This window comes from Pseudophryne corroboree, chromosome 1 (genome assembly GCF_028390025.1).
Source record: "Pseudophryne corroboree isolate aPseCor3 chromosome 1, aPseCor3.hap2, whole genome shotgun sequence".
NCBI classification, from domain to species: domain Eukaryota; kingdom Metazoa; phylum Chordata; class Amphibia; order Anura; family Myobatrachidae; genus Pseudophryne; species Pseudophryne corroboree.
In genome coordinates, this window is record NC_086444.1 from 708,768,755 (window position 1) to 708,782,147 (window position 13,393).

The following is a 13,393-nucleotide window of genomic DNA, read 5'->3' on the forward strand; positions in this document are numbered from 1 at the left end:
ACCTACAATCAAAATCCCGATGGGCAAAATACCGACAACCATTGACAGACGGTCGAAATCCAGACAAGGTCAAAATCCGACATTTAAAATACAGACAAGGTCATAATACAGAAATTTAAAATGTTGGCAGGTCATAAAGTCGACATGAGTTTCTCATGATTTTTTTCATTGAAACCGACTTGTTCATACTTTACCATCCCAGTGGACCTGGAGGGGGAATAAACTAGTGTGCAGAGTGTAGTGAGGCACCGTGCCCGAACATGGCAAGCGCAGCGGGCCATGTGAGGGGACACCGTACACTTATATGCCCTACACACCAAAACATAATGTAAAACTCTTGTCGACTTTTTGACCTGTCGTCATTTTAAATGTCGGGATTTTGACAGTCAGTCAATTGGTGTCGGGATTTTGACTGTAGGTATTTCATACTGATCCCTGTGAAGGATACGGTTGTACAGGAAGATTCAATCTCTCCAGTTACATTTAGCAGCATTGACTAGAACATTTTTAGAATGCCTTTATTGTAGCTGAAGGTACAGGTAGGACCACATAGGACATCTTAATTGTTACATGAAGACAGAGCCGGCCTTAGCTATAGGCAGGCTAGGCATTTGCTTAGGGCATCCAAGCATGTCTAGGGGCATCCAAGCATGTCCCTGCAGTATCTCATGCTGGGAGGGACAGTCTGCAAACTGTTACTTTCCAAATGTATTCAATCAGTACTTGTATACACTGCGGTTTACATTTTTCAAATAAAATGCACACTGTCCCTTAAAATAAGAATTTACTCACCGGTAATTCTATTTCTCATAGTCCGTAGTGGATGCTGGGGACTCCGTAAGGACCATGGGGATTAGCGGCTCCGCAGGAGACTGGGCACAACTATAAAGAAAGCTTTTAGACTACTGGTGTGCACTGGCTCCTCCCACTAAGACCCTCCTCCAGACCTCAGTTAGGATACTGTGCCCGGAAGAGCTGACACAATTAGGAAGGATTTTGAATCCCGGGTAAGACTCATACCAGCCACACCAATCACACCGTATAACTCGTGATATTATACCCAGTTAACAGCATGATAACAACTGAGCCTCTCAACAGTTAGCTCAACAATAACCCTTTAGTTAAGCAATAACTATATACAAGTATTGCAGACAATCCGCACTTGGGATGGGCGCCCAGCATCCCCTACGGACTATGAGAAATAGAATTACCGGTGAGTAAATTCTTATTTTCTCTAACGTCCTAAGTGGATGCTGGGGACTCCGTAAGGACCATGGGGATTATACCAAAGCTCCCAAACGGGCGGGAGAGTGCGGATGACTCTGCAGCACCGAATGAGAGAACTCCAGGTCCTCTTTAGCCAAGGTATCAAATTTGTAGAATTTTGCAAACGTGTTTGCCCCTGACCAAGTCGCAGCTCGGCAAAGTTGAAGAGCCGAGACTCCTCGGGCAGCCGCCCAAGAAGAGCCCACTTTCCTCGTGGAATGGGCTTTCACTGATTTAGGATGCGGCAGTCCAGCCGCAGAATGTGCAAGCTGAATCGTACTACAGATCCAGCGAGCAATAGTCTGCTTAGAAGCAGGTGCACCCAACTTGTTTGGCGCATACAGGATAAAGAGCGAGTCAGTCTTCCTGACTCCAGCTGTCCTGGAAACATAAATTTTTAGGGCCCTGACTACATCCAACAACTTGGAAGCCTCCAAGTCATTTGTAGCCGCATGAAAAGCTGATACCACTTTGGGGAGAAACTGGGGACGAGTCCTCAATTCTGCCCTATCCATATGGATAATCAGATAAGGGCTTTTACATGACAAAGCCGCCAATTCTGAAACACGCCTGGCCGAAGCCAAGGCCAACAACATGACCACTTTCCACGTGAGATATTTTAAATCCACAGTTTTCAGTGGCTCAAACCAATGTGACTTTAGGAAATCCAACACCACGTTGAGATCCCAAGGTGCCACTGGAGGCACAAAAGGGGGCTGAATATGCAGCACTCCCTTAACAAAAGTTTGAACTTCAGGTAGTGAAGCCAATTCTCTCTGGAAGAAAATTGATAGAGCCGAAATTTGGACCTTAATGGAACCCAATTTAAGGCCCATAGTCACCCCTGACTGTAGGAAGTGCAGGAACCGGCCCAGCTGAAATTCTTCCGTTGGAGCCTTCCTGGCCTCACACCACGCAACATATTTTCGCCATATGCGGTGATAATGGTTTGCGGTTACTTCTTTCCTAGCTTTTATCAGCGTAGGAATGACTTCCTCCGGAATGCCCTTTTCCTTCAGGATCCGGTGTTCAACCGCCATGCCGTCAAACGCAGCCGCGGTAAGTCTTGGAACAGACAGGGCCCCTGCTGCAGCAGGTCTTGTCTGAGCGGTAGAGGCCATGGGTCCTCTGACATCATTTCTTGAAGTTCCGGATACCACGCTCTTCTTGGCCAATCCGGAACAATGAGTATAGTTCTTACTCCTCTTCTCCTTATTATCCTCAGTACCTTTGGTATGAGAGGAAGAGGAGGGAACACATAAACCGATCGGTACACCCACGGTGTTACCAGAGCGTCCACCGCTATCGCCTGCGGGTCTCTCGACCTGGCGCAATATTTTTCTAGCTTTTTGTTTAGGCGGGACGCCATCATGTCCACCTGTGGTTTTTCCCACTGGTTTACAATCATTTGAAAGACTTCTGGATGAAGTCCCCACTCTCCCGGGTGGAGGTCGTGCCTGCTGAGGAAGTCTGCTTCCCAGTTGTCCACTCCCGGAATGAACACTGCTGACAGTGCTAACACGTGATTTTCCGCCCATCGGAGAATCCTTGTGGCTTCTGCCATCGCCGTCCTGCTTCTCGTGCCGCCCTGTCTATTTACATGGGCGACCGCCGTGATGTTGTCTGACTGGATCAGTACCGGCTGGTTTTGAAGCAGGGGCTTTGCCTGACTTAGGGCATAGTAAATGGCCCTTCGTTCCAGAATATTTATGTGCAGGGAAGTCTCCTGACTTGACCATAGTCCTTGGAAGTTTCTTCCCTGTGTGACTGCTCCCCAGCCTCGAAGGCTGGCATCCGTGGTCACCAGGACCCAGTCCTGTATGCCGAATCTGCGGCCCTCTTGAAGATGAGCACTCTGCAGCCACCACAGCAGAGACACTCTTGTCCTCGGAGACAGGGTTATCAGACGATGCATCTGAAGATGCGATCCGGACCACTTGTCCAACAGGTCCCACTGAAAGGTTCTTGCATGAAACCTGCCGAATGGAATCGCTTCGTAGGAAGCTACCATTTTTCCCAGGATCCGCGTGCAATGATGCACCGACACCTGTTTTGGTTTTAGGAGGCCTCTGACTAGAGATGACAGCTCCTTGGCCTTTTCCTCCGGGAGAAACACTTTTCTCTGTTCTGTGTCCAGAACCATCCCTAGGAACAGCAGGCGTGTCGTAGGGACCAGCTGTGACTTTGGAATGTTTAGAATCCAGCCGTGCTGTTGTAGCACTTCCCGAGATAGTGCTACCCCTACCAACAACTGCTCTCTGGACATCGCCTTTATCAGGAACCCAATTTAAGGCCCATAGTCACCCCTGACTGTAGGAAGTGCAGGAACAGGCCCAGCTGAAATAAGTACGGGATAATTAAAACTCCCTTCCTTCGAAGGAGTATCATCATTTCCGCCATTACCTTGGTAAAGACCCTCGGAGCCGTGGAGAGACCGAACGGCAACGTCTGGAATTGGTAATGACAATCCTGTACCACAAACCTGAGGTACTCCTGGTGAGGATGTTAAATGGGGACATGTAGGTAAGCATCCTTGATGTCCAGCGATACCATGTAATCTCCCTCGTCCAGGCTTGCAATAACCGCCCTGAGCGATTCCATCTTGAACTTGAATTTTTTTATATATGTGTTCAAGGATTTCAAATTTAAAATGGGTCTCACCGAACCGTCCGGTTTCGGTACCAGAAACATTGTGGAATAGTAACCCCTTCCTTGTTGAAGTAGGGGCACCTTTACTATCACTTGTTGTGAATACAGCTTTTGAATTGCCTGTAACACTGCCTCCCTGCCTGAGGGAGTGGTTGGCAAGGCAGATTTGAGGAAACGGCGGGGGGGGAGACGTCTCGAATTCCAGTTTGTACCCCTGAGATACTATTTGAAGGATCCAGGGATCCACCCGTGAGCGAGCCCACTGATTGCTGAAATTTTTGAGACGGGCCCCCACCGTACCTGGCTCTGCCTGTGGAGCCCCAGCGTCATGCTGTGGACTTAGAGGAAGCGGGGGAGGACTTTTGCTCCTGGGAACTGGCTGTGTGCTGCAGCTTTTTCCCTCTACCTCTGGGCAGAAAGGACGCGCCTTTAACCCGCTTGCCCCTATTGGGCCGAAAGGACTGTACCTGATAATACGGTGCTTTCTTTGGTTGTGAGGGAACATGGGGCAAAAATGTAGACTTCCCAGCTGTTGCTGTGGAAACTAGGTCCGAGAGACCATCCCCGAACAATTCCTCACCCTTATAAGGCAGAACTTCCATGTGTCGTTTGGAATCTGCATCACCTGTCCACTGCCGAGTCCATAACCCTCTCCTGGCAGAAATGGACATTGCACTAATTTTGGATGCCAGCCGGCAAATATCCCTCTGTGCATCCCTCATGTATAAAAGTGCGTCTTTTATATGCTCTACGTTTAGCAAAATAGTGTCCCTGTCTAGGGTATCTATATTGTCTGACAGGGAACCTGACCACGCAGCAGCAGCACTGCACATCCAGGCTGAAGCTATAGCCGGTCTCAGTATAACACCTGTGTGTGTATATATAGATTTCAGGATAGCCTCCTGCTTTCTATCAGCAGATTCCTTCAGGGCGGCCGTATCCGGAGACGGTAGTGCCACCTTCTTTGACAAGTGTGTGAGCGCTTTATCCACCCTAGGGGATGTTTCCCAGCGTGACCTATCCTCTGGTGGGAAAGGGTACGCCATTAGTAACCTCTTAGAAATTACCAGCTTTTTATCAGGGGAAGCCCACGCTTCTTCACACACTTCATTTAACTCTTCAGATGGAGGAAAAGCTACTGGTAGTTTTTTCTCTCCAAACATTATACCCTTTTTTGTGGTACCGGGGGTAACATCAGAAATGTGCAACACATTTTTCATTGCCTCAATCATGTAACGTGTGGCCCTACTGGAAGTTACATTAGTCTCTTCGTTGTCGACACTGGAGTCAGTATCCGTGTCGACATCTGTGTCAACCATCTGAGGTAGCGGGCGTTTTAGAGCCCCTGATGGTTTTTGAGACGCCTGGGCAGGCACAGGCTGAGAAGCCGGCTGTCCCACATTTGGTATGTCGTCAAACCTTTTATGTAAGGAGTCGACACTATCACGTAATTCCTTCCACAGCACCATCCGCTCAGGTGTCGACCCCGCAGGGGGTGACATCACATTTACAGGCATCTGCTCCGCCTCCACATAAGCCTCCTCATCAAACATGTCGACACAGCCGTACCGACACACCGCAAACACACAGGGAATGCTCTGACAGAGGACAGGACCCCACAAAGCCCTTTGGGGAGACAGAGAGAGAGAGCATGCCAGCACACACCAGAGCGCTATGTAACACTGGGATCCCACTATCAATGAGTGTTTTCCCTATAGCTGCTTTTTATATATATTATATATATATATAGATCTATACTGCGCCTAAATTTAGTGCCCCCCCCTCTCTTTTTTACCCTTATGTAGTATTCAGACTGCAGGGGAGAGCCAGGGAGCTTCCTTCCAGCGGAACTGTGAGGGAAAAATGGCGCCAGTGTGCTGAGGGAGAAGCCCCGCCCCCTTTTCGGCGGACTTTCTCCCGCTTTTTCTGTAATACTGGCAGGGGTAATTTTACATCTATATAGCCTCTAGGACTATATATGATGTATATTTTGCCAGCCAAGGTGTTATTTATTGCCCTCAGGGCGCCCCCCCCCCCAGCGCCCTGCACCCATCAGTGACCGAAGTGTGAGGTGTACATGAGGAGCAATGGCGCACAGCTGCAGTGCTGTGCGCTACCTTGGTGAAGACCGAAGTCTTCTGCCGCCGATTTTCCGGACCGTCTTCATGCTTCTGGCTCTGTAAGGGGAACGGCGGCGCGGCTCCGGGAACGAACACCAAGGTCGGGTCCTGCGGTCGATCCCTCTGGAGCTAATGGTGTCCAGTAGCCTAAGAAGCCCAAACTACCACCTGTTAGGTAGGTTCGCTTCTTCTCCCCTTAGTCCCTCGCTGCAGTGAGTCTGTTGCCAGCAGATCTCACTGAAAATAAAAAACCTAAATATACTTTCTTTCTAGGTGCTCAGGAGAGCCCCTAGTGTGCATCCAGCTCAGCCGGGCACAAGAATCTAACTGAGGTCTGGAGGAGGGTCTTAGTGGGAGGAGCCAGTGCACACCAGTAGTCTAAAAGCTTTCTTTATAGTTGTGCCCAGTCTCCTGCGGAGCTGCTAATCCCCATGGTCCTTACGGAGTCCCCAGCATCCACTTAGGACGTTAGAGAAAGTTCTTTAAACTCCATCCGACATGCTTGAATGCCCCTGACTTGTGAGACCTCAGACAGACAGCAGAAGCCCAGCAACTGCAATTCCTGGACCTGTGACATTTTCACTGACTATGTAAGATTATTACTGGATGGCTCCTTATGATACCACATGTGTATTTGGAAGACTGCTTCACATAAATCTGACATCACCTATACTGCTTGTACACATGGGGGAGGGGGACCCTGCCATCCTGTGTGTCCCTTATCCCTGTGCAAACCCCAGGTGTCTGCAGGGACATAACATGGGCAGTGTTCTCCCAACACTTTATTTCCTAGTCAGTCCATGCCATAAAATTCCCCTGCCAGGATGGCATACCCTGTGAGGTCATGTCCCTTGTACGGGTGCCCCTTTAATGGGTGCGAGCGCAAGCACGCACCCACCGATCCTGCCACACCCATCTCACAAAACGCAGTCATAGACCTATGGAGCTGCATGGGCGCACACATTGACTGCAAGCACGTCAGCAAGCAAAAGTAAGTTTTATAAAAAAAAGCTACTACCATTACTAATGTGGTTCATGTGTGTCAGGTGTATCACTGTGTGGAATTGTGTGTATTATGGGAAATACTAATGTGGGGCATATGTGTAAGGTGCATTACTATGTGGAATTATGTGTATTATGGGCATTACTGTGTGCCATTATGCAGGGTTGAACTGGCCCACAGGGTAACCCGCTAAAGGATTGATAAATCTGCACAGAATGAACTTAATGATATTTGTATTACTTTTGTAATATATTAAACCAACATAATGCCTACTGCATAGTAAATAATTTCAGCAATGGGTTGGTGGTGCTCCCGGAAAATAGTTCAGAAAACTATATGGAAAATGTGGTCTTAGGAAAAGAACAAAAGACAAAGAGCTGCTATATGTCTTTTCCAGGGCACACTTAAAAAGATATGTGATGAATTATAAAAATGTGGGTAAATTAATACGTAACTTTTATTAAGATATACTTACTAAGAGGGAGGATAAACAAATTTGAGGCGAAAAAATATTTGTTTGGAAGGGCGAAAATATGTTTACTCCGTATATGTATCAAAAAAGAATTTTTTTTTTTTTTTTTTTTTACTTTGTTTCTGAATTGAACAGATATTAATGGGAGTAGATAGGCTCCATGGGGTTAAGTTATCCCATACCTGAGTATCCAAGTCAAACAAAAAACCCGAAAGTGCACACAGAGCTGGAACGGCTCATTGATATGAGAATAAAATACCTACGGTACCTAGTATTCCCTGGTGGTCTCCCAACCGGGTACTGACCAGGCCCTGCAGTGTATGGCTTCCAAGATCAGACGAGGTTGGGCATACTCAGTGCGGTTTGACCGTAGGTGAGTGAGTCTCAAATTGTGTGCAATCAATTCCAGTGTGTGGTTATTTCGGGCAAATATGATAACTGAGATGCTCTGATGATAATTGCTCCCCTAAAAATATAGGGGGAGATGAGGATGATAATGTGCAGTGGAGAGATGAACCTTATTCAATTGGGTATTGTTTAAACCCTTTTAGGGATCTATCATTAATGATCCCTAGGGGATGGTGTCTCCACTGAGTATTCCTGAAAAATCACATCAACGCTATATATTCAAATAGCATGAAAAATATATATATATCACTTTTCTCAAAAAATAATAACATATGATATTGGTTGTGCTTGGTATCAGAATAGCAATGACACTTATTGGATAAATCAAATAACCCCTTGTAATGAGCACAAATGGTATTTACAGCTGCATGCTGATAGTCCGTCTGTATATGGATGGACTAGGTACCGTAGGTATTTTATTCTCATATCAATGAGCCGTTCCAGCTCTGTGTGCACTTTCGGGTTTTTTGTTTGACTTGGATACTCAGGTATGGGATAACTTAACCCCATGGAGCCTATCTACTCCCATTAATATCTGTTCAATTCAGAAACAAAGTAAAAAAAAAAATAAAAATTATTTTTTGATACATATAGGGAGTAAACATATTTTCGCCCTTCCAAACAAATATTTTTTCGCCTCAAATTTGTTTATCCGCTTCCTCCTTCTTAGTAAGTATATCTTAATAAAAGTTACGTATTAATTTACCCACATTTTTATAATTCATCACATATCTTTTTAAGTGTGCCCTGGAAAAGACATATAGCAGCTCTTTGTCTTTTGTTCTTTTCCTAAGACCACATTTTCCACAGGGTAACCCCCCAGTGGGCCCCACTGCCTAAGTGTTGCTGGGTCAGATGCAGAACTAGCGGCGGTGCTAGGGGGCACCAGACAAAATTTTGCCTAGGGCATCAAATTGGCTAGGGCCGGCTCTGCATGAAGACTCACAGCATGTAGAGCAGTTATTCCCAAGCTCGGTCCTCAAGGCACACTAACCATCCAGGTTTTAGTGATATCCATGCTTGAGCACACGTGGCTTCATTAGTACCTAAGTTATTTTGATTTAACCATCTGTGCTGCAGGCTGGATAACCACTAAAACCTGCACTGCTAGTGTGCCTTGTGGCCGAAGTTGGGAATCCCTGATGTAGAGGGAGACAACCCCTTTAAATCTGAGAACTATTAAAAAAACTTCCTATTTAATTATTATTACATTAGTTTAAAAACTTCCAACTTTGGGTAGGTTTCCCATTACCACAAAAGTCTTTTCCATATCAGTGTTGTTAGATAAGCTTTTCTAGCTACCTAAAAAAATGTTTTTAGATATTTTCACACTTTGTTTAAACCACTTTTACCTGGTGTCTTGTTTGTTGGTGGGTTGCAGGGGATGCCTCCATTAGACTGTTCACTGTCACCATAGTCATATGCTTCTTGTGGTTTAGGTTTATAATCTCTTTTGGGACGAGAAGAGGATTCGCATACTCGATCCTTTAACTTGTCTGATAATTCATCAAGAATCTGCACAGCTTGTCTGTGATAATCCAGTTGTGCCTCAACCAGAGCTGAGAGCTGACTGACTTGCTCCACCTAAAGACATAGTGACAATTATAATAAAAAATTACAGATGGGGTAACTTGCGCCCAACTCACAAGAGCACCAGTCATTAAATAGCATTCACACAATAGAAAAGAGCGGTCCACAAACGCCGCTAGACTCTGATATGGATGTCTTAGTTGAGGCATACTGTATGCTCAACTCAGTGAGATATGTTCACAAAGGTTTATCTCTGTTATTCTCACTTCTTAGATGGTCAATTTGACACTCTTAAATAAAAAACAAAACACCAAGGTTAAACATGATACATTCACCAAAAGGATTCTTTGTCGCCGGCTTAAACCACCCACCCGCCCCCCAATTGCACCAGAAAAAGTGGCAACCAAGGACATTGAGATACAAGAAAGTCTCAAAGGAAGTTTTATCCAATCATTGTACTGTACCATGTATAAATATAGTTTAATGGGTTCAAAGTCTGACAAAGACCTTTGGGGATGCATAATGTGTTCTGTTAGGATAGTGATTGTGACCCTCATTTGGCCATTAAAAATTGATCCAATGAGTGTGACAATTGCTATAATTGTACATATGCAGGGAATACAACCAGTGACAGCAGAGTTGAGAGAACTCTCAAAGCCATGGCTAAACTCTTTTGTACAGTCACACTACGAATAAGCCCATATTTTGGGTAAAACAGTCCAATAAGGCTTTTGCCTAGAGGTCTGTGCCACTTACGATCATTGCTATGGCACAAGATGCAGAATTCGGTTTTGAATTACACTCAATCAAAGCTAATGATACCTTTGTAGCAATGGGTAATATAAATTAAGTTGTTGTTGTTACGGCCATTGAGAACCATCTATCCCAAGTTAAAGAGTTACAGAGCCAAATTGCCAAAGCTTGTCGTAAAGATAAATGGCTCTCTGATCGGTACTCATGGAAAAATCCAGTGCCCTGGATTAAAGGTTTTACAGAATTATTCTCCAGTATTTTGTTGTTGATTACTGGAGGATATAACGAGATTTATGGTAAGAACTTACCGTTGTTAAATCTTTCTGCGAGGTACACTGGGCTCCACAAGGATTAACAACGGGGTCGAGACTAGGATCTTGATCTGTGGAACCAACAGGCTCAAAAGCTTTGACTGTTCCCAAGATGCACAGCGCCGCCTCCTCTATAACCCCGCCTCCGTGTACAGGAGCTCAGTGTCGTTAACCAGCACAATGCAGTAGCAGGTACTAGAGACGACAATCGCTTGTAGCCAATTACACCACACACTCACCATAGGAGAGGGTGTCAGCGGCTATGCCACACCAACCCAAAGTGCGTCAGGGTGGGCGCCTTGTGGAGCCCAGTGTACCTCGCAGAAAGATTTAACAATGGTTAAGTTCTTACCATAAATCTCATTTTCTGCTGCGGGGTACACTGGGCTCCACAAGAATTAACATCGTGGATGTCCTAAAGCAGTTCCTTATGGGAGGAGACTGTAGCTGGCACAAGAACCCAGTGTCCAAAGGAACCATCATGGGAGGCGAAGGTATCGAAGGCATAGAACCTTATAAACGTGTTCCGAGGACCACATAGCCGCCTAGCCCAATTTTTCAAGGGTCACACCACAGTGGGCCACCCAAGAAGGTCCAACCGACCTAGTAGAATGGGCTTTGATGGTAGCAGAAGCTGGCCGACCAGCCTGAACATAAGCATGTGCAATCACCATTCTAATCCATCTGACCAGGGTCTGCTTGGAAGCAGGCAAGCCACGTTTGTGAAAACCAAACAGTACAAACAGAGAATCAGATTTCCTAATGGAGGATGTTCTCTTCACATAGATATGGAGAGCCCGTACCACAGCCAAGACCACTCTTTGGAAGACAACTCAGGAGAATTAGAGGCCGGAACCACAATCCCCTGGTTAAGATGGAAGGAAGACACCAGCTTGGGTAAATAACCCGGTCCCGTTCTAAGAACCGCCCGGTCACATTGAAAAAATCAAATAGGGGGACTTACAGGATAAGGCACCAAAATCCGAGACCCTTCTAGCTGAGGCAATAGCCAGAAAAAACAGCACATTGGAGGGAAAGCCACTTAAGGTCAGCAGAGGCAAGAGGTTCAAATGGAGACTCTTGCAAGGCCTCCAGCACCACCGACAGATCCCAAGGGGCCACAGGAGGTACATAGGGAGGCTGAATCCGCAACACGCCTTGAGTGAATGTATGAACATAAGGAAGGGCAGCAATCTTTCTCTGAAACCAAACCGACAAGGCCGAAACGTGAACCTTGAGGGAGGCCAGACGCAGGCCTAAATCCAGGCCCTGTTGTAGGAAGGCCAACAGTTTGGCTGTGCTAAACTTGAAAACGTCATGATTGTGAGATACACACCAAGTAAAGCAAGCATTCCAGACCCTATAGTAAATCCGAGCAGAAGCCCGCTTACGGGCTTTCAACATAGTTTGAACGACCGCCTCAGAAAAACCCTTGGCCCTCAGGACGGAAGCTTCAAGTGCCATGTCGTCAAAGCCAGACGGTCCAAGTCCTGGTAAACACAAGGGCCCTGAACGAGGAGGCCTGGTCGTTGTGGAAGTAGACGGGGACGATCTAGCGAGAGGCCCTGTAGATCGGAGAACTAGTGCCGTATGGGCCACGCTAGAGCAATCAGAAGTAGGTTACCTACTTCTTGCTTAAACTTCCGTATCCCGTGTCCTTGCTACGAAGATCGAAACCTTGTGATTGTGTCGAGACGCCATCAGGTCCACATCTGGAAGGCCCCACTTGTTCACCACAAGTTGAAACACCTCTGGATGGAGGCTCCATTCTCCGGCGTGTACGTCATGACAACTGAGAAAGTCCGCTTCCCAGTTTAGGACCCCCAGGAATGAAAACTGCGGATATGGCCGGCAGATGGTGTTCTGCCCACTGAAAAATCCGTGATACTTCCCTCATTGCCATGCGCCTTCGAGTGCCGCCTTGATGATTGATGTACGCCACCGTGGTGGTGTTGTCCGATTGTACTTCAACAGGTCTGTTCTGTATTAGATGCTGGGCCATCATCAATGCATTGAACACAGCCCGCAGTTCCAGAATATTTATCGGGAGTAGAGATTCCTCCTTGGTCCACCGACCCCGAAGAGAGAGTGTTGTTCCAACACCGCGCCCAAAAACTCTCAGACTGGCATCCGTCGTCAGCAGGATCCAGTTGGATATCCAGAAGGGACGGCCCTTGCTCAAGCGTTGGTCCTGAAGCCACCAGCTCAGTGACAGGCGGACCTCCGGAGACGAGGAGATCATATGAGAGCTGATCCGGTGAGGCAGACAGTCCCACTTGGTCAGAATTAACTTCTGCAGAGGGCGAGAATGGAATTGAGCATACTCCACCATGTCGAAAGCCGACACCATGAGACCTAGACACATGTGGACGAGATAGGAAGCATCAGGACTTTCTCCTGAGACAAGAACAACCGTTGGTTTTGAGTGTCCAATAACGCTCCCAGGTGTACCATGGTCCGAGCAGGAACCAGGGAGGACTTCTTCCAGTTGATTAGCCACCCGTGGGCTTTCATGAACTGGACCGTCAGATCTAGATGACAAAGGAGAAGTTCTGGGGAATTTGCAAGGATCAACAAATCGTCCAAGTACGGTAGGATCCTGACCCCTTGACGGCGGAGTGTAGCCGTCATGACCGCCATTACGTTGGTGAAAACTCGGGAAACAGTTATCAAACCAAAGGGTAACGCCCCAAATTGGTAATGAAGATTGCCCACCGCAAACCTGAGGTACTGCTGATGAGACACTGCAATAGGAATATGCAGGTCGGCATCCTGTATGTCCAGGGAGACCATATAGTCCCCAGGCTCCAAGGCCAGAACAATAGAGCGCAGAGTTTCCATACGAAACTTGGAGACCTGCACATACTTGTTCAAGGACTTC

General features: G+C 46.8%; 1 protein-coding gene and 1 pseudogene across 1 annotated transcript in view; both read right to left on the reverse strand.

The window, feature by feature from the left end:
- Nucleotides 1-13,393, reverse strand: part of SH3GL1 (SH3 domain containing GRB2 like 1, endophilin A2) — a 209,527-nt gene that overhangs the window by 17,284 nt on the left and 178,850 nt on the right. Inside the window, exon 7 of the mRNA XM_063914897.1 lies at nt 9,271-9,502. Coding sequence (XP_063770967.1) covers nt 9,271-9,502 — 232 coding nt within the window. The remainder of the gene's footprint in view (nt 1-9,270; nt 9,503-13,393) is intronic.
- On the reverse strand, nt 7,767-7,885 carry LOC134948534 (5S ribosomal RNA; annotated as a pseudogene).